The sequence below is a fragment of the Pieris rapae genome, chromosome 2 (assembly GCF_905147795.1).
Source record: "Pieris rapae chromosome 2, ilPieRapa1.1, whole genome shotgun sequence".
NCBI lineage: Eukaryota > Metazoa > Arthropoda > Insecta > Lepidoptera > Pieridae > Pieris > Pieris rapae.
This window is the reverse complement of record NC_059510.1, coordinates 6,983,021-7,004,882: the sequence shown is the minus strand read 5'-3', so window position 1 is coordinate 7,004,882 and position 21,862 is coordinate 6,983,021. Positions and strand designations below refer to the sequence as shown.

Here is a 21,862-nt window from a genome sequence, read left to right as displayed (position 1 = left end):
GATACATCTGCTGAAGATTTCTCGGAGCAATTGCTGACTATCGGTAATGGTCAAGTACCTGTCGATGAATGGAATCAAAAGACGAACTTATCAACAATGTATTTCCAAACATTATTTCTAACTACAAAAATAATGAATGGTTGAGTGAGCGAGAAATTTAAGCGGCTAAGAATAAAGATGTAGATGACCTGAACTACATAATTCAAAATAAGATCATTGGAACAATGAATTCATTCAAATCTATTGACTGCGTCACAAATGAAGATGAAGCCACCAACTATCTAATTGAATTTTTAAACTCTTTGGACTTGCCTGGCTTACCACCGCACAATTTACGCCTTAACGCCTGGCTACGTAGTAATCATGCTTCGAAACATAAACCAACCAAAACTGTGCAACGGTATGCGTTTGGTGGTTAGAAAATTGAAGAACAATGTAATTTACGCTACGATAATGATAGGAAAATGAAGGTGAGGAAGTTCTTATTCCGAGGATCCCGATGATCCCAACCGATATGCCGTTTGAATTTAAAAGACTTCAATTTCCGATACGTCTTGCATTTGCCATGACCATCAACAAATCACAAGGCCAATCCTTAAAAGTTTGTGGTTTAAATCTAGAACATTCATGTTTTTCCCATGGTCAATTATACGTGGCATGTTCACGGGTCGGAAGACCATCAGCGTTGTTTGTTTTTGCGCCTGATAATAAAACAAAAATTGTCGTGTATCAAAAGGTACTTAAGTGAAGAGCAACCTATGTACTAAAATACAGAAATAATAATGAATGATTAATGTAGGTATTTAATTTTTTTGTATTTTTTCCAATAAAAAAAAACAAACTGCTTATTTATTGCCATTAAGGCGGAACAAAGTTCGCCGGGTCAGCTTGTTATATTATATAATTATTCTAGAAAATGTCATTTTATTTGTGATTTATCAAGTTAAACATAGAATTGCTCGTTTAAATATGTCAGTCAAATAAAAACTTAAATATGAATATAATTATATTATTAATATCTTTATTCGATAATAATATTCATATTTCATAATTCTATTAGTATGTAATTCGTACTTAAATAAAATTTCCAAAAAAACAAGATAAAATACCGAGCTAAGCTCGGTCATCTAGGTACTTATAATAACAGGGTTGCTTGTTTATGATGGTCTGCGTTGAGATATGGCCTATCATTGCAAAATATGATAGGAAGATTGTTAATGTTCATCAGCGTTTGGCTGAAAAGCTAGTCTTATGAATATCATATACGTTATTGAATGGACGTTACAATTAAATTGTTGATTGTTTGTTGACCGTGCCGGAAATAATTCGCCTCAAGTGACTCAAGTCGCGAAATGCAACGTGGTCCAATCGTACATTTATCTTGGGGCTCAGATTTCGAGCAATGGCGGCTGCATCGACGAGATCAAACGTCGTATGGACATAACGAGAACGGCGATGGACAAGATGCAAAAGATATGGAGAAACAGGAATATAACAAATGCCACGAAGACCAGGCTCGTAAAGACACTTATATTTTGCTTATATTTTGCTGGAGAAGAATGCTTGGGGCATCGTGGACCGAGTTTCGTAGAAACGTCTCGATACTTCAAGAACTCGGTGTTAAGCAGCGTCTATCTAACAGTACAATCTCGCATCCTTACATTCTTAGGTCACGTATCTCGGCGTGACGATCAGTCCTTAGAACGCCTTTTCGTCCAGGGGAAGGTGGAAGGCGCTAGACCGCGCGGCAGGTCACCTACACGCTGGACTGATCAGATTCAGGAAATTTAGGGACTCAGTCCGCCGTAGGAGAAACACTGAATCAGTGCAGCAGGATGACCTCCAATAGACAGCGGTGGCGAAGCGTCGTGAAGCGCATCACATCTGCGCCTTCTACTTCTACTACATAGCGATCACGACCGCTCTGGCAAGAGCGTACCGAATGAGAAGAAGAAGTTACAATTAAATCCATTCTGTACAACGTAAAACTTACGATTCTAAAGTAACATCTGGAATGTTGTTGAATATACCTCGTGAAACCAGATTTATTATTACATATGTACCTACTTATGTTAAATAAAGCTAGATTTAATGTGAAATGAAGTTATTGGTAATTGAATTGTATTTATTTACTACCAGTATCAACTAAATTAAATACAAATAAATTTAATAAACAATATTAATATCTGATCAACTATGAACTGAATATTACTAAAACATCTTACTATATTTATTCGTTTTAGTTTGGGGGCCAAAATAAAGAGGGCGTCGTCCATTTTAGTAGTGAGGGCTTGTCTATTGCCTTTCCTTTCCTATATAAGAAGTTACTCTGTGCTACCATTCTTCTCTTTGATATATAATAAAGAAGAGGTTATAATTAATATATAACTTAAATTGTGAAAATAAAGAAATACTAATATAATCGTAGACATTAGATATCTGTGCAATATACAAAGGAAATAAATTTGACTAAGATGGCACTTATGAAACGTTTATTTCTAAAAAGTATTTGTTTATATTATATATTAATATTAAAAGTTCAGTTAAATATTTTGTATTAACCTTACCATTTTATTTTTATAGTTGTTTATACACCTCGAGCATTAACTTACAATGTTCGACATTTGTCTACAGAAGTAGCATATGATGATAGCCCTGTGGAAATGGAAAACCCATTCACTAAAGAAAAGCGTCAATGTATACTTTGTAAATTTAATATAACGCCAGACTACAAGAACTACAGGCTTCTGTCACAATTTCAAAGTCCATATACAGGAAGGATATATGGAAGACATATAACTGGACTTTGTCAAACAAAACAGGCAGCAGTAGAGAGAGAAATCACTAAAGCACAAAACTGTGCTTATATGCCTTACTATTATAAGGACAAAACATTTTTGAAAGATCCTAAGCTGTTTGATCCTGAAAATCCAATCCGTTCACACAGATTTTAGAAACATGAGGTTAAATGATTGCAGTTGTAAAAAAATGCTGTAGCTTAATTAAAATTATACATATTAGGTACATACATTTTAATTGAAAATGTCAATATGGTGAAGTAATTGACTTTGCTTTCTTTAGTTGATAAAAATAATAAATAATTATTATTCATATATTTTATTATTATGTGCCTTGTTGCTTCTGAAACATTATATTATGGAGATAGATAATATGCACACATTTACAAAAATATAAAATTATTTAATTACAAATTAATATATAAGTATTAAGGTTACTGTAGCTTACTTGAAGAAAATATTTTTGAATTTGTTTTTGCATATTAGGTATATATGGTAAATTTATTTAGAATTCAACTTAAATGTTTATACTGGATAAAATAATACTATTATCATCTGGAGTAGTAAAGCAGTCGTTTTCTATATCATAACCAACTAGTTCCGGAGGTATATTTAAAGTTTTTAATATTTCGGAATAATCCATATTCTGACTATCTGGGAACTTCTTTTTCATAAGATCAAAAAGTTGAAAGAGTGCCTCTTGACAGCCTTTTTGCCACTTTTTAATTAAATTCCTAAGTTCTTCAGTATCCTCAGTCATTGCTTTGGCAATTAAGAGTTTTTTTTTTGTCTCAATTCTTTGTTTTAATTCATCAATGTCTTTTTGAGTTATTGATCCTGTGGACTTGGCTCTGGAGGGTTTGACCACTTTCTCATAAGTTTTTCTGACTAAAATGGTTTTTTTAGTAAATTCAAAGTCATCATCATCATTATCAAATGATTTTTGTAAAGTTTTTTTTTCTATCATTGGTTTACCATTTTTTTTTTCGTTTATATTGGGAATAGAGTTACGGTTAGTCTTCTTTTTCACCAACAATGTATTGACAAAATCATTACCTTGCTTTTTATTTAAATCACAAAGAGGCAAATCATCAGAATCTGAATCAAATAATGATTGTGAAACGGATGTATTTATCATTTTGTTTTTGTCTGAATTATTGTCATCTTGTTTGTGTGTTTTAAGCGATTTTAACATTTTCTTTTGTATAAGAACAATACATTCCTTATTTAAGTTGTTAGGTTCTTTAACCTTAAGTTCATTGGCTTGAGTACTATCTACTTTAGAAATTTCAGTTTCAAGTTGTTGAACAGTTTTTATATTTTTTTTTGAATCCACTCTAGACAATTTAGAGAGGGTTTTATTATTATTTTGAGGTGATTTACGCACAATTTCTGTATTTTTTGTTATGTCATCTTTGTTATTTGCATCTACATTTTGCATCATTAAAAGTACTTTTGTATTTTTCTTAGGAGGGATATTTCGTGATGGTGTATCACTAATGTGAGTGGGTGAAGAAATACATGCAATCCTTTCAGGTACTAATACTGTTTTTTCAGGGGATTGAGGTGAACAAGGTGATTCCTCGCTGATGATACATATCTTTCTCTTTTTACACTCTTTTGTAATTTCCGGGCTATTCTGACTTCTGGATAGTGGCGAAATAAAGGGCGATGGTCCTTTTCTATTAAATTTCCTGGATAAACCTAAGCGCCTACAAGGTGTCAATAGGGTTTTGCTAATTCCACCGGGAGTTTTAGGAGAATCTTCACTCGACTTCATTTTAATGAAGCTTTTGAATAAATAAAAATTATCTTTTATAAATCAAGCCTTTTGAAATATTTTTTTCTATTTTGTTTTTCGGCGCGCTTGCAGCTCAAGGATTGCTTATAGTTTTTTTTTAATTTATTTATTAGCCGGATACAAAGTCCATTGGCACTTTAAGAAAAGGTATAACAAAATATCTTACAAAAATAATTATACTAACTTAACATTATATACAATAAAATTATATAAAACAATGGTGAACTTTAAATTTTCTCAACTGTGTTTTTTATATAATAGTAAATAGATTTGAATAAAACTGGCAATTTCAATAAATCTTGGATACACGGCGGGGAATTATTGCTTATAGTTTTAAATAAGTGTTGCCATAAGCGAGAAAAGTAAAAACTGAATATTTGTGAGTGTAGAGAAGATATTGGTGGACCATATTTTCTTTTATTTTTCCCAACGTGACCGCACCTCCTTTCTGATTTTCTCATAAGTACAACGTGTTCCAATTCTGACTAAAATCTTTTTTCTTTTTTTTCTTAATTGTGTTATAATGCATTATCTTCTTTCATAATCAATAATAATGTAAAGATTTAAGTTTATGTAAATATTTTGTTTTTATATAGCTTATCCCTTTTAAAGTGTTTATTTATTTTTTTCCGCAAATAGTTTCCCTGCCTTTTGCTTGAAACTGGCATAAGCCATAACGTTAAAACTATTGCCATAAAAAAATGTTGTGTGGTTTTAGGAAACCATGTGAAAAGTGAACTTTTTCACATTATAGACATTTAACTAAAAATTTTTGGAATAATATTTCATTAAGGGTATAAAATCGCTTTTTCAATCTTAATTTTATACTTGGAAAATTGGAATGATAATGGGACTAATAAAAGTAGACCAAGTCTCCAACTCATATTTTTATTGAAACCTGTGTATTAGAGAGTACGACATACATAATACTAAACAATTATTTAGATTATATACCTAAGTACACATGTTAAAATTCTAGTCTATATTAGTTGAAATGAGGTGTTTTATGCATCATTGCTTTTGATGTCTCAAAATTGTTCTATACATTCTAATTTAATTTTTATGTAACTATAGAATTTATATTTAATTAGAATTACATCGTTCTTTGATAGCTTAAACGAATACGGCTAGCGCTAGACCCAGGCTGAGCTATTAGTTAGCCACGGAAGAAATATGGCATCGCATAATGACACTGACAGTGACATTTACATTTTACCGAAACTTCACGGAGAAAAGTGAAATTCTAAATTCTCCAATAATCAAACTGATCAAAAAACATACTACGCCACTTGCTATTTCGAGTTCGAATTCAAGATCGCGATTTGACTGGGATCTTGTCTATAAGTACGCGAAAGAAACGAAACTTAGCTTAAATACATTTAAATAAATTTATGTTGTGTAATATTGTGTAAATTTTAAGAATTAAGTTTTGAAAATATTACATAATGCCACTCTTAAGACTTACTTCAGGAACATTTGGACAACTGCGCACTTTCGCTACGTCAGCAGCTTTGGGAAAAAGAGTCAAAACATTTGCCGTTTATCGTTGGAATCCTGATGAGCCAGACAAAAAGCCATACACTCAGAATTTCGAGGTGGATTTAGATGATTGCGCGCCCATGGTTCTTGATGCATTACTAAAGATTAAGAATGAAATGGACCCAACCCTGACATTTAGAAGGTCGTGTCGTGAAGGGGTGTGTGGTTCTTGTGCAATGAATATTGATGGAGTCAACACTTTAGCATGCATCAGTCACATTGATCAAAATTTGTCAAAGCCTACTAAAGTGTACCCATTGCCCCATATGTACGTAGTTAAAGATTTGGTTCCAGATCTGACTAACTTTTACCGTCAGTACCAGTCCATAGAACCATGGTTGCAGCGTGATAATGAAGCAGCAAAGGGCAAGGAGACTCAGTTGCTCCAGGATGTTGAAGACAGGGCTAAACTTGATGGTCTATATGAATGTGTCCTATGCGCTTGTTGCTCTACAAGTTGCCCCTCATATTGGTGGAATGGTGACAAGTACTTGGGCCCTGCTGTTCTCATGCAGGCTTACCGATGGATTATTGACTCTAGGGATGATGCCACCTCAAAACGCCTTTCAAACTTAAAAGATACATATTCAGTATATCGATGCCACACAATCATGAATTGTACGAGAACATGCCCCAAAGGTTTAAACCCAGGACGAGCAATTGCTCAGATCAAAACACTCTTATCAGGAATGGTAAAGAAACAATCCCCAATAATGGACCCGGCTGGCCTTCAAAAACAATCTGCAAGCAATTAACTATGAAATGATTACTTAGTACAGTATTATTTATTTTGACATGTTGCAAAAAATGCAATTATCCTTTTGATGTAACCTATTTAATTTTTGACTGAACTGCTTGTTCTATTAGTTGCCGTAGGGTTAATACATAATGTTGTTTATTAAAAATCTGATTGATGTAAGAAAAATAAAATTGCCAATAATGCAGTTTTGTCAATATAATGTTGTTTCAGTACATACTTATTGTCCTTAGTACCTATGTACCAAGACTTATTGATATTATGAAAATAAAGAACCATGGTATGCTACCAACTTTGTACAATAGTTTTCATGAATAAATTCTTTTTGAATAGAAACCTGTCTTTTATGTATAATAATTTGTAGTTCTTGGCCATTTTTTACCAATAGGATTGAACATTACCTTTGACTAACATAAGTAATAGTTATTTTCACAACATTTTAAAATCTCATGTTAGGATAGGCCTCTAATATGAAGTGAATGATAAAAATTACTGATTAAAATTTTATTACTATTTAGTTGCTTTTAAATTTATTCAATCAATAAACTAGAACATGAGACTAAATGAAGAATGTGATTTTATATAAAGTTATGGTTAAAATATCTTATTAAAGAACTTGAAATATAATGTGTAATTTTATATATATATATATACACTGTTATTTCTATCATAAAACAAGTCAAATTTTTAAGAAATTATACACATTTAACTCAAAATATGCAAATATATTATAATTACATATTCTTTCATATCACAAATCTATTTTTATTTACATACATAAACAAATCTGAAGTAATAATAGCTCATCAGGAAATAAGGCATTGCTTTTTGCAGGCCTAGAACTAATTTGCAATCTTCATAACAAAGAAATCTTTAAATCACTTTAACTATACATTTTTACATAGTAGTTTAGTTAAAGATTTATTTGATTGCATATTCAATTAAGTTTACAATAACACATATTGGCAGTACCTTTGTTTATTTATTGTAGGTTGTTAGGAAAGTGTAATGGTATAAAATACTATCAACACTATTTTAAACAAATGTATTGTTTAAGATAGTAATTACAATACACTGTATCTTATAGTTTCAAGATTATATTATTCAATCAAATCATACAAATCTATAAAAAAAAGACTAAGGTGTTTAATATTCATACTAAAAGACTCAAATAGCTTTGAATCATCTGTATGCATCACATCAAAAATCTACATTAATAAATGTAACAAAACATTCAACTTTTTGATTATAAAACTATGATATTACTTATGTAAGAAAAAGAATTTACCATTATATAATTTGCTATAGTAATTTTATTTTATTTTACTTTCGTATGTAACTCATAGGTAGTAGTATAGTATATTACAGTCGTTGTATGATGACCAACATGTCAATATCCACCAAATAAATATATTTTTTAAAACAATTATTCAAAAATAACTGTAATGGAATAGAATATGTATTGGCATTTATTTGAATTTAATAATGGAAGTGATAGCTATTTACCATTTTAGCCTGGTATCATTTTAAAATCTAACTGACATTTCGCCTAGACAGAAAATGTAACTTGGGTTTATAGAGGTCTGATGTTTCATATCGTTGCACCATATGTCTTGGAGCCTTTACTTTCCCATTGGAAGTTTTTGTAGGAGTGTTCTGTTCATAGTTCTCTACTGATTTGTCACTGGAAGGACTGTTTGGTAGTTCTAGAAAAATAAAATTTTATGGTCAATGCAAAAAAAAGAAATATGTAGTGGTTCAGTGTTCATATTAAACAGAAAACTATTACGGCCAATAGAAATAAATAATAGAGATTTTTTAAGAAAAATAAAGTATGTGAATACCTGTCCTCTTTGGTCGTGGGAGGCCAACTCTTTTCGCCCGTCCTAAATATTTTGATCTGACACTGGCTAGATTATCAGTATTTGGTTCTTCTGTATCTAAAAAGATAAAGGTTTTTGTGTAAATGCACCATACTCAATCATATAGACGGTGGATTCATCCAATTACGTGGATTGTGCATTATGGAGAATAGACGCCATAGTTGTTTTAAATATTGATCTGTGATGTAATTAATAATCCATATTCATCAATATGGTTTATTAATTACATCACAGACAGAAAAGAAACACATATTTTTAATATAATAATGAATAAAAACTATTTATCCTAATATACTGAAAACTAAACTATGTTTCATACCTTGAAGTGTGAAAGGTATCAAATCAAGTTTAACGTAACACTAAAACAATTTTTATTTTGAACAAACACGAACGCGCATTCTTTATGCTGCGTGTGTTTAAGAATACACTTGCTTAATCCGAATGTAAGTACAATATAGAGATGTATTTAAGTGTCTACTCAAAATATTTAAAAGATTTACCTTGAGTGGTAGAAGTAATAAGTTCAGAAGTGCTCATTTTTCTTATTTTATAGGGTGTTAGAACGGGCCGATTATTATTTTCTGAGGTTTCATTATCATTAATTTTCCTTTTCATATTATAATCGATAGCGTTATCAATATTCGATTCGGTAATATAATCGATTTTTGGCATTTTGGATGGTGATCCATCAATTATATCGCCTAAGATAATTTGCATGATCTCTTTTCTAGAAGTTTTATTTACCATTTCTTGTAATTTAGCATCATAATCATTACTTAATTCAAATGAACAATCTGATTTCTCAGGACTAAATACTTGGCATTTTATATCTGAGTCACTAGACTGAGACTCGGAATCAATTGGTAATGATACTTCAGCAGTCAGATTCAAGTTTTTTACGATTGCCTTTGTTTTAGGCATTTTTAATTGGCCATTTCTATGATAACTGACAATGTCAAAGTCACCAAAAGTACTAGCAACATCTTTAAGTACATTTTCTTCATATGTATCACAATTAATTAGATAAAGCTTATTGCATAAATTTGTTTTCTTAATATATGATTTAAGAAACTCAGCATATTTTGTTTTTTCTAGTTCCGAGTTACATTTCTCATGTTCAGTAAAGAAACGCAATTCATCTTTTTCTATTTCTTTTTTACTTATTTCTAAATTTTCTTCAGATTTGCATCGTTTCCTAGATTTGTTTTTGTTTGCTCTATTTTCTTTGTCATGGAGTTGCATTTCATGTACATCATCGTTGGCGACTTTCTTAACATTTGATTGTCCTTTAATTTCTGAAATAGTGACGTCACCAGAAAGGGTTATATTTGTTTCTTTTGAATCAGAAGATTTTTCAATCTTTTGGCTTATTGTTTCTTGTTCTTCATCACCAATTTCAGTGTCATTACCTGCATTTAACTCTTCATATAATTCTGCATTTGTGTAGGTTTTTGTCTCAACATAAGTCCGTTGTCTTTGGCGTGGATCAGTATTTTGTATAATATATTGATTTGCTGTGTTAGTATTACATGCAAACTCTAATTCTGGTCCAGGTATACTAGAGTATACTTGACTTAGGCTTGGTCTGACATTCGCTTGAAACTCCAAAAGCAGAGCTGCTTCTTGATTCATACGTCTTTGCTCTTCTTCTAAAAATTTGCGCATTTTCATAATTTTCTTTGCTTCTTCAAAATTAGCTGCTATTTTCGGCTTTTTTAAAGTAATATCAGGTACAAAAGGCAATCTTGGTGGAGAAGCTACTGGGGTTTCTAAATGGGTTTCTAATCTGACAATAGGTTTGGTTTGTAATACTTCAGCTTTCTTACCCATATCATGTGGAGCTTCTTTATCACTTGGAGTGGTTGAACCACTCCCAGATGTGTTATCAGATTTACTATCAGATTTTGAAGTGCTTTCCTTTGTATCTTTTTTGCATTCTGATGATTTGGAACTAGAAGGCTGATGAGAACCTTTTGATGAAGAACTGCCATCATTGGAATCTCTATCAGTTGAACGTCTATTTGGATTCCCTCTACCAGATAGGCTATAGTGATCATCTGTATCTTTTTTAGACTTTTTATCTTTATCTTTATCACTAGATCTACTTTTACTGCTACTACTGCTTTTTCTGTCTCTATCGGCATGGTGAGAGCTGGATTTTGAATCCTTAGAATGCTTATCTTTAGAAGAAGATTTTTCGGAACTCTTTTCTTTGTCTTTTTGATTTGCCGATGAAGACTTTTTATCATCTGATCGGTTTGACTGTCTATGGCTGGAGCTTGAGCTTCGATGAGATTTTGAGTCTTTATGGCTTGATTTGTGAGAACTTCTGTGTCTAGATGAATCTTTAGTGTCTTTTTTATCACCTCTATCCTTTGACCTGTCTTTTTCGCTTGGTTTATGTTTACCATCATCTTTAGATTTTTTATCATGGCGACTGGTATCTCTACTGCTCGAAGGTTTTGACTCAGACTTTTTGTCTCTTGCAGAATGTTTGTGTTCTCTAGGCCTATGTGAACTTTTATGACTGCTTTTTTTTTCTTTTTTACTCTCTTCAGAATTTTGATCAGCTTCTTCTTTAATTTCTGTATTTACTTTACTGTTGGCATCACTTTCATAATCAATTTGTAAATTATTGCTATTAGAACTGTCTTCATATGCAGGTGTTACAAAATTATTTATATTAACTTGATTTAACTGGTTGGATAAATCAGTTTCATTTTTATGATCCATTTTAGGTGCATCCAAACTATTTTCAGTAGATTTAGTGTCTAATGCAAATCTAAAAGTACTTGGCTCTTTAATTTCTTCCTTTTTACCTTCTATCAGTTGGTTTTCAAATGCCTGTTGAGCGTCGCAAGAGTTTTCATTATTGTAACTTCTGATAGGAGTCAAAGGTGACATATTTCTACGTAATGATGAATCCGAGCTAGAGTCGTCGTCATCACTATTAACAGTTTTAAAGAATGTACCATTTTCTTGTTTTGGTATTTCATCTGGTAATGGAATATCTGTAGCGACATCTGGTTCTTTTGGTAGTTCTATTTTGTCTATCTCAACCTTTTCAATTTTTGGAGGGCTGTGTTCAGGAGGTGGTATATCTTCAGGTCTTATCTCTTCTGCCGGGAGTGGAATGTTTTTATCGTCACTACCACTTGAGTCATGTATTGTTAGTTCACTAACACCAGAAGTTTCCGCTTCTTCCATTTTCTCTGATACTAGTACTTCAGCTAACTTTACTTCTTCTTTTTGTTCATATACTGCCTCAGATATGCCATCCATCTCCATTGCCTCATCTTTATCTTCATTACTTTTAACTGAACCTGGACTTACTGCTTCTAAGTCTGTTGGAAGCAAATCTGCAATTCCATTTGATGTTTCAACTGCATTCTTCTTTCTTGTGATACCCAGATAGTCATAGACAAGGTCTTCTACTTTTGGAACAAATACTGTAGCTAACTTTGGGTTTACAACTTGATCTACTATTCTTTCAACCCCTTGCTCCAGGTAATTGCCACTGTAAAAAGAAATAAACAAATAAATTCAACACATAAATATTTAATATATTAACTGAATGCTACAGAAGATTAAAAGGCTCTAAAATTTCTAAAATAAAGCATTATGAAAAACTTTAATTGCAATGATTTGTTATGTAAATATATCACTTAAATAAATCAAAAGTTAAAAGCTTAAAAATCAATTTATTTTAAAACAAACTATCACACACTCTAGAATATGTTTTCTCAATTTTTCTCTTAGTTGATTCTTGTTGAGATCAGGTTTCCAAACTTGTCGGGCAAGGAATGATGATACAGAGTTCTCTACACGCTGGCGAAGATTCTGATATGCTGGCCTTGTATCTACATCTGCTATACAGTCTTTTCTAAACTGTAAATAAATATATTAAAATTAAAGGTGGCCAAGGCTATGTTGAAATTAAGGAGAATTAATATTTTATAGAGTAGTAATCATGTGATTTATTTTACCTAAAGTTTATCATTTTAAAGATAATGAAAATGAACCAAATGATGATAATATAAACTAGCATGCAAGAACCATATAATTTACATAATTTTAAAAGGTTCACAATCAAATGAAAAAAATTACATTATAATCTAATATAATGATGAATCTAATCAGAATATAATGATGAATACATATTAATAACTGATAAGTTGGTAAACCTCTAGCATATAATTGTATTAATAAAGATGAAAATATATGAGTTATTAAACTGAGTTGTTATAGAATATTATGTTGGTTGGTTAGACAGAGTACCATTAGTTCACTTGAACAAAGATTGTTTTTTTATACCATATAAATAGAAAGTACAGTAGTTATTAATTAAAAATAATTTACTATCAATTTTTCTTAATTAATTACTACTGTACTTTCATGGATATTAAGAGTCTGAATGTAAGTAAATGTAAAAAGTGTATTTGCTATATTCAGGTCCATGTATAGTTTAGTTTTCCAAAATAGTTACATCACTAAAATCATTTATATAGAATCATATAGTGAATTTCAATGCCATACTAGATTATGCGGATATAGCTAATAATTAAGAAGTAATATGTATGTTTTCACTACAAAATGTTATATTTTAAACACTGCTGTCAAATACTTCCCTAAATTCATATGGTCATCACACATTATGGTGTGATATCCAAGATAGAAGATTGTTTTAAATAGATAAAATTAATACAGTTTTAACATGACAGAGTTTACTGAAAATACATTCTACCTGATCGAAAATTCCTTTTGATTTCAGCTCGTAAACCAATTGATCAACTAAACGAGGATCTCCAGGTATGTACTGTAAATGAGCCATTATCAATTTGACAAATAAATAGTCATTAACTAATAAAGCACGAACTGTAAAGGTTTTATTTGCATATTTTATGCTACGATACTTTTTACTAGAATAGTTAATATTATCCCTTGACTCTTACACAAATAAAATCAAATGATCAAAACTTAAACTTTAGGTGCACTCAGACAAATTCCTTACTCAGTGTTGCCAACTTGCCCATATAAAATTTGCTTAACTGCTGTGGCCTGTGGAACTATGCCCAAATTAATAATATAACTTAACTAATTTAAGGTTACATATATATAAACGTAAACCAATTAAGTTTACGCCCTCATAAATTGTAATAGGTACATTATTTTGTACGATAATGTACAAAAAGATCGACTGCACTTGTATAGAAGTGTCTCTTATATTTATGAAATGGGGTAGTTTTTGCTAGTGTTGCAATTCCACTACCCTAAATTTTGTTACTTATAAGCTCAGTTGTTACTCTACCAAACAAAAAAAGCGTTTAATTTAGATATTTAAAGCGTTTACATATCTGAACATCCTTACAAACAACCACCACAAACTTAATTCGGTTATACAAAATAACTTTAAAAAATTCAAAAGAGAATATAAACGATACATATAAAACGTGCTCAGAAGTTTTAGGAAATCATATTAGGGAAGAGAATTTCAATATGACCTCTTTTTTTCCAGGCAGGCTTTATTGATATTTTAAATCTGGTTTGCAATAGCTTAATGAATGAATGAATGATCACCCACTGCGCTTGTGTTTTATGCATACAACTCCATCGTCTACGTAAAGACTAATGAAAATTCGTTTGTCCTTTATTTGTAATATATCATCAACAAAGATTAACTCTGCCGGAATCCAGAATGTCAAGTAGTCTATCAGTAGAATCCATCGCTTCTTTAAAGGTCGTAGCTTCAGTAGGTTTGTGAATATTTTCAATTTCTGCAATTTTCAAGGGAGCTGTGATATTTGATCTACTTCTTAACGATCTTATTTGAACGGATGCGGTTTCTAAAGTGTCACTATTTTTTACTGCTCTCCGACACCGTTGTTAACAGGGTCTTAAATGTTAGAAGAAACAGAAAGTGAGGCGTAGTTGCTTTCAATATTTGTTGGTTCCTGAATATTTCATCAGGAAAATATTATATTTATCTGCAGGCACGGGACCTGATATATCATAATTATGCTCTCTTAGTCTCATTAAAGGGTGTTGTAAGTCCGTACTTGTTTTCTTCGCAGTATAATTTCATTACTCGAATAACTTTTGAAGTAATGATATTGTTTTTTCGTAGGAATGTGGATTCTGAAAGCTTTTGATGTTTCATTGCAAATTTGTGGCCATTCGATCCCTTTTTCAAAACAAAAGTCTTACTACCAAAAATATGTATAAATGATTTACACAAGGCTTTCTACCAACCCATCGTTCAAATGGTGTTTGATTTTGAATGGCAAAGTTTTTGTTTCTATTTGCCAAATAATTAGAAGTAGCCACTGCCTTGCTCCAAAGTTTCAATAGTGTACTAGTAAGGGGCGGTAAGACGTCTTTAAATACGACACTGTTTTGTTCAGCAGAGCGTTTAGCAAAAAAGAAAAAGCTGTGACAAAATGTCGATGGCGAGAATAGATCCTTTAACAATATAATACTGATACATAGGTAATACAGGCTGAAGCAGTTCTAGTAAGAAACAAAGTACGGAAATACATTGAAAGTCCTTTGAGTAAGGATCCAAGTGCAGCTGAAACAGAAGGTGACAAACAAGCTAGATCTGAACTATTTCTTAAGATTTCTCCCTCTGAGCTTAATTAAAAAATGCCTTTCTGCAAAAGCCTTTTGGAGAATCGACAAGACATTTATGCAAGCAAAGGACCTGCCCGTACAGCTTTTTTACTGAAAAAACTAATCCTAAACTAAATTAGATGGACATGAAATACAAAGTCACCTAAACAAATTCATGGATATAGTTAAAAAACTAGCAGACATGGACTTAATTATCAACGAAGACATTTTTACAATATAAATGCTATATAGCCTCTCGAAAGAATACGAACGTCAGAGTCGCGATAGAAATACGAGATGTTCTACCAAAGCCTGAAGAACTACAAATAAAAAATATTGTAAGAATATGAATCTCGTCATACTAACAATATATCCAAAGACGATGAATATGAACCTCTATTCTAGAAGAAGCATTATTGCATTGTATAAAGTTTGTAAACAAAGAGAATATCTTTAAACACAAACGCCATACAATTTGTTTAAACCGCTCAGAGGAAAATAAAGGTAACCACGATCTGTTACCATGTCAAGTTTTAATAAGTCAACAAGAGAGATAGATCAGTTATAAAGGTTTTATTTATATTAAAGGAATACAATACTTTTCTATGATACATTTTTAAATCAACTTATGTTCTTATAATATGTATGTTACCAAGGCAACTTCTTCTATGCCAGTATAAATTAAACATATTTCACAGATAATTTAGCTTAGAAATAAAAATAGTCATATAAATTAGAATCGTCAATCAAAGTTTTTATAAGATAGACACGCCATTCTCGACTCAAATTTGATTTATTGCTGGATTGTATTATATTTTGGTTTTAGTATTAGCGCGGTCTGTAGGCACTTTACAGTTTACCATTGTCTCTGATTTATCTGGTATACACATTACACTATACATCTGTGTCTTTTATCTCTTTTCCTGTGCCCACTGTCCGATTGTTCATTGTTGACACTGGTTCAAATTAAAGTAACGGTTGTTTACATGTGGTTTTATTAATTAGAACAAAAAAACCAACTCAGTATGATAAAAAATAAGGATATTGACGAAAATATTGCCTGCCATTTAAACCAAATTCTTAAAACTGTTATACAACAGGACGAAAATGAAGAAATTGCTAATGGTAAATATAGTTTGAAGTTTTGACTTGACAGATCCTTTATTATTATTTTTCTGTAAAGCGCCTTGACAATTTTTTAGTAACCTTTTAAATTCTAATTATTTTATTAATACTATTAAATTACAAATAATTATTAAATAGATACTATGAATAAGCTATCTTCCTATAGTATAAGAGATATACATAAAGCGTATCGTGACAAGTCTTTGAATCCTCGGTGTTTAATTGATCAATGTTTAGATAGAGCTAAGAAATCGAAGGAATTAAATGCATTTATAACTTTAACACCTCAAGTAGCTCAAGAGCAAAGTTTAAAATGCCAAGAACGACTCCAATCAAGCAATAAATTAAATATGTTACAAGGAATTTCCGTTTCTTTAAAGGATAATTTTTGTACAAAAGGTATTCCTACAACTTGTGCTTCAAATATGCTTAAAAACTTTATACCAACATATAATGCTACTATTTATTCTAAACTAATGATGGCGGGAGCATGTCTTGTTGGAAAAACAAATTTGGATGAATTTGCAATGGGCTCTGGGACTGTTGATTCTATTTATGGGCCAACACGTAATCCCTGGTGCTATAATGACAATTGGAGAATCCCAGGAGGCAGTTCAGGGGGAAGTGCTGCAGCTGTCAGTTCTGGTTCTTGTGTTGTGGCTATTGGATCAGACACAGGAGGATCTACAAGAAACCCTGCTGCACTATGTGGAATAGTTGGCTTAAAACCTACTTATGGTCTTGTGTCCAGATATGGACTAATTCCGTTAGTTAACTCTATGGATGTACCTGGAATCTTGGCTAAAAATGTTGATGATACCGCTATTACATTAAATTGTATAGCAGGGCCAGATGATTTGGACTCAACAACTATAAAGTCTGCATTTAAACCTGTATCAATAAAAGATGACTTTGATATGTCTAATTTAAATATAGGTATACCAAAAGAATACCATTGTAATGATATGAGCATTGAAGTCATAGAGTGTTGGCAGTTTGTTACAGATTTGTTGGAAAAATTGTGTAAAATTTCATGTGTGTCTTTGCCACACACATCTGTTTCATTAGCTGTATACTCTATACTTAATCAGTGTGAAATTGCAAGCAATATGTCTCGTTATGATGGTTTGGAATATGGATTAAGAACCAAAACAAATTATTCTACAGAAGAGTTGTATGCTACAACAAGATCACAAGGTTTTAACAATGTGGTTAGGTCAAGAATATTTGCAGGAAATTACTTTTTATTGAGACAGAATTATGAAAAATACTTCCTAAAGGCTCAAAAATTACGCAGACTGATTTCAGATGACTTTAAAAATGTTTTTAATGGTGACAATAAAGTAGACTTGTTGTTGACACCAACTACATTGTCTGAAGCTCCTTTGTATACTGATTTTACTGTTAAAAACAACAGGGATCAGTGTGCTCTTCAAGACTATTGCACTCAACCAGCAAATATGGCGGGAATACCAGCTATTTCTATTCCTATTAAACTGTCTAACAATAAATTGCCTCTCTCCTTACAATTAATGGGACCTGCTTTGTCAGAAAATTTATTGCTAAATGTAGCAAAAAAAATACAGACTTTAGTAAATTTTCCTGTACTAGATTTTAGTCAAATTTTAAATAAACACTGAAATTCTTTGTTTTATTATACTTAAAATTACCTATTTTAGTTTAAAGAAATAGGTTTAATTCTTAGGTTCTGTGATACATACTTGTGAATGAAGATGACTAATGATATGACTTTAAATAATTACTTTATTATTGGGTTTTTACAAATTTGTATCTTAGGGAAGGTAATTTCTAGATTTACATTTGTATTTTTCCAGCAGAACTCACTTCTGAGATTTTGTCTAAACTAAATATTAGCATCAACAAACTGCCCCCAAAATCTCTGAAGATCCTCCAGGACTGTGTAAAATACAGAGATTTAACTTTAGACCCAATGTCAATTTCCTTATTGGAAACAAAGGTAATTTCTGAAAAATTTCAAGATGAATATGAAATTTTAAAGTTGAATCAAATGAATGCAAGGCTACAAATGAAAATAGACAGAAATAACAAGTATATTGAAGGTTTAAAGAAAGAATTACTATCTTCAAGGCAGTCACTGATGCAACAAAACCCAAACCCTGAGAATATCCATGAGAGTATTCGACAGGTGAAGCAGAAATTAGCGGTATATGAACAAAGCTGTGAAAAGGCTAAGGTAACGAACAATTAATGAATATAGTCAATCAAAGTTTATATTTCCACCACACCACTATATAAAAAGACATAGCTCTTAAAAATAAAGAGTATGTGTTACTTTAATTAAGTTTAGGTTTCTTAGAACTTAGATAATATTGAGATTCAAATGGACGAAGAGTAGACATTACGATTTAATAAAAAATTTAAATCTATTAAGTAATAAAGAGAAAAATGTATCTGACTAATTAAATTAAATGTTTTGGTTTGGAAATACAAATTCAAAAATCATTTATTCATGTTGGTAATTAATAATGTACACTTATGAACGTGCACTTATGAGTTATGATGTACACCTATGAAATGGTTGAGAACCTCCAAAAATAAAACAAATATAATGATCAGTTAAAAATTTCTAAAATTTACCTAATTGTTTGTTATAATGTAAATTTGCAATTATTTTCTAGACAAACTTCGCAAGTCTAAAAGTTGATGAAGTCATCTTGCCGAAATCCTTGATGTCATTGGTGACGTCACTGGCCGCTTTACGTGAAGAGGCAGCTAACCTAAAACGCGACGCTGATGATGTGCTCTTTATGAAAGAAGCAGTTTCCAATATGAAAATGATTCGCGGATAATTGTTTAAATAATTATATCTGATATATTGTAACATGCCACATGCTCTTGAGTATTTAAAATTTATACAAATGTAGATTGCAAGTTTCAATCTGTAAAAAACAATGTTTTGTTAGTTCCTAATGATTGATTTCAGTTGAACTTGCATGATGTTAATTAAGCATAATAATCCTTATATTAGCTTCTGATGTTTTTTTTATGTAGTGAGGTATCTATGATATTGTATTGCAATAATAATAGGGGCGAAAAGTCGTTCTCCACTCTACACTACACCTATATGGTCCTGTAACTAGCTTTACATTCCTACTAAAATAGAAATGTATTTTTATAACAAATAAAGACAAAATAATGATATGATGAAATAAGAAATGTCCAGCACTGCAAAACCGGGCTGGTAGTTAGTCAACGTACGCCCGAACCCAATAATTAATCCACAATCCCAGATTGAAAACAATCTGAGATCAGACTGTGACAGTCGATCTGACTCCTATCTAATATCAATCCGTCGATTGGTTATTGGCACACTTTTATCAATATTTGATGTTAGTTCTCTATCTGGGATAGAAAATGGATTAAGATAGGTTATTGGGTTTGGGCGTTATAGATTTTCTATTTAAGTGTAATTGCGTTTAATAAAATAAAAAAATATTTTTTTGTTTTATTTTTGAAAACTCACATGTTACAAAAAGTACAGGTGCCATCACATTTTTTAAGGGGGTTATCTATATAGATATATGTTATATTGACATATGTTTAAAATATATTTCTAAACCTGACATGCAACAGATTTTTAAAATATGTCTACAAACTAAGCAGTATCTCTACAATTCCATTAGACCTATTCAATGGTCCTTTAAATGTTTACCAAAGCTAAAGCTGTAGTAAAGCTACTTAGTAAACGATAACAAATATGGAAATAAATTCGAAAGGCGTTCATTAATAAACATTAAGATTTTTGGTTCGGCTCTGTTATGCTTGACTGCAGCGCCATCTACTGATCCAGAGTTAAATACTGTCGCGCTCTGCTGAGCACCCAGGTGTGCTGTAGCTGTGATGTTCTGAACAGATGACTTTAGAACTGAAAGATTTGTCGACTCTGAGTATTCCGATTCTAGCTGTGGCTTTTAGGGGAGTATGTGCGAATAGTGTTACGCGGTGAACGCGCAACTTGTCTTATTAGCTTTAAACACTAAATATCTCATCACTGTACGAGACCCGACCGATTTCCAATACATGTTTGCCCCGGCATTGCTCGGAATCAACCGCAAAAGTATTAGCATGGCCAGTGTAAAAAGCGTTCCCAGTGCAGTGCTTTTAGGTCAGAACATTTTCCGTCGACACCCAATTTTGACTCGCACAGTTTCACAGATAATCATACGCTAGAAGTTTCGCAATAAGTGTCTTGTCGAAGGCTTTCGCTATTTACAAGCCTCCCCTTTGAAGTCTATCGTAGCCCATCTGTGAGTAAGATACCTCTATACTAAAATATCTGCTAACGGTCACGGCGAAAACTATAGTGAAGGTCACTGATCGGATGCCGCTTCTCCTATTAAAAATTGACCGAAAGAATTTTTTAAAGGAAAATTAAATGGACTTCATTATTCTAAAGAACAATGAAGTGATGGGAATGGGGCGAAAGTTAGACTGACTAGAGCAGGAAGACTACGAAGTAGGGGACTTCGGTGTATTGAGACAGGCTTTCGGGCCGATGCCGTGTGTGTAAGTGTACCGGATAAGACAAGTTAAAACTGGAGCTAAGTCTGGAGCACAACTGCGCAGTACAATTGGAGGGACATCGTCCGGCCCACTCGACTTGTGAATGTTCAAGAAACTTCTTTCTGTTTCACTGGTTTTGCAAATACTCGTAGTATCTACGTTGCCGGAATACGCTTTCCGGTATTGAAGTATCACCCCGAGTAATCGTCGGTGGTTTATTTCCCTGATCATCCAGTTTCGCGTTATACGCACCAAAAAGTGGTGGAAGTGAGGGCTTCCTATAAATTCCGTAATACAGCTTTTGCAAGAGACTGAAAGCTCATTCATTTTAGCTCATAAGAAACGATGTTTTCAAATACATACCAGATTGTGGAAAAACTGTGGATGGCTAAATAGAAGTAGAGTTTTCTGAAATAAATGTATTCAATTATATTTTAATAATTATCCAAATCAATCCACGGACTATATATAATAGAAAATACTAAAAATACCCATCGAATTCACAATCTTCTTCCGTTTATTTCAATTCGGTATTCAGTATTTCATTCAGTTTAGATATTATTGGTTCACGTCAAGTTCTTTAAGTGGGTAAATAACACTTATTTCAAAGTAAAAAAAATAAACAAAAAACTGACGTAATTTTATTTATGTAACTTATTTTATTACTTCAATAGCAGTTTTGTTTGTACGATTCGATAGTACTATTCAACGTTTATGTTGTAAATTTGAAGCTAGCAAATAAGTTGATAATCTAGTATCTATTGTACAGTTATTGACATGGTGATGTCGGTGAGTGACCTCTAGT

At 31.9% G+C, this 21,862-nt stretch overlaps 6 protein-coding genes across 7 annotated transcripts; 4 read left to right on the top strand and 2 right to left on the bottom strand.

The window, feature by feature from the left end:
* The first annotated feature begins 2,344 nt into the window (after positions 1-2,344).
* Positions 2,345-3,111, top strand: LOC111003394 (28S ribosomal protein S18c, mitochondrial). The gene is made up of 2 exons (XM_022273904.2): positions 2,345-2,505; positions 2,584-3,111. Exons 1-2 carry the CDS (start codon positions 2,475-2,477, stop codon positions 2,952-2,954), a joined length of 402 nt encoding a protein of 133 aa, XP_022129596.1. The 5' UTR covers positions 2,345-2,474; the 3' UTR covers positions 2,955-3,111.
* Positions 3,112-3,241: 130 nt separating this feature from the next.
* Positions 3,242-4,703, bottom strand: LOC110993944. The gene has a single exon (XM_022260415.2). It carries the CDS (start codon positions 4,576-4,578, stop codon positions 3,316-3,318), a length of 1,263 nt encoding a protein of 420 aa, XP_022116107.2. The 5' UTR covers positions 4,579-4,703; the 3' UTR covers positions 3,242-3,315.
* A 1,128-nt stretch (positions 4,704-5,831) lies between these two features.
* Positions 5,832-7,231, top strand: LOC111003618 (succinate dehydrogenase [ubiquinone] iron-sulfur subunit, mitochondrial-like). The gene has a single exon (XM_022274273.2). It carries the CDS (start codon positions 6,045-6,047, stop codon positions 6,891-6,893), a length of 849 nt encoding a protein of 282 aa, XP_022129965.1. The 5' UTR covers positions 5,832-6,044; the 3' UTR covers positions 6,894-7,231.
* LOC111001503 (biorientation of chromosomes in cell division protein 1-like 1) lies at positions 7,081-13,803 on the bottom strand. Its single transcript, XM_022271812.2, has 5 exons — positions 13,523-13,803; positions 12,506-12,666; positions 9,279-12,295; positions 8,740-8,835; positions 7,081-8,601 (listed from the first exon to the last, which is right to left on the bottom strand). Exons 1-5 carry the CDS (start codon positions 13,607-13,609, stop codon positions 8,429-8,431), a joined length of 3,534 nt encoding a protein of 1,177 aa, XP_022127504.2. The 5' UTR covers positions 13,610-13,803; the 3' UTR covers positions 7,081-8,428.
* Positions 13,804-16,302: 2,499 nt separating this feature from the next.
* LOC110991637 lies at positions 16,303-19,989 on the top strand. Of its 2 annotated transcripts, none has more exons than XM_022257196.2 (3): positions 16,303-16,512; positions 18,351-18,727; positions 19,173-19,989. In XM_022257196.2, the coding sequence occupies exons 1-3, from the start codon at positions 16,413-16,415 to the stop codon at positions 19,341-19,343; spliced, it is 648 nt and encodes a 215-aa protein (XP_022112888.2). In that variant the 5' UTR covers positions 16,303-16,412; the 3' UTR covers positions 19,344-19,989. The 2 variants fall into 2 exon arrangements, with proteins under 2 accessions (XP_022112888.2, XP_022112813.2); XM_022257121.2 differs by having other exon boundaries at positions 16,305-16,512; positions 18,348-18,727.
* On the top strand, positions 16,542-18,159 carry LOC110991570 (glutamyl-tRNA(Gln) amidotransferase subunit A, mitochondrial). The gene has a single exon (XM_022256998.2). The coding sequence runs from the start codon at positions 16,656-16,658 to the stop codon at positions 18,150-18,152; it is 1,497 nt and encodes a 498-aa protein (XP_022112690.2). The 5' UTR covers positions 16,542-16,655; the 3' UTR covers positions 18,153-18,159.
* Positions 19,990-21,862: the final 1,873 nt, after the last annotated feature.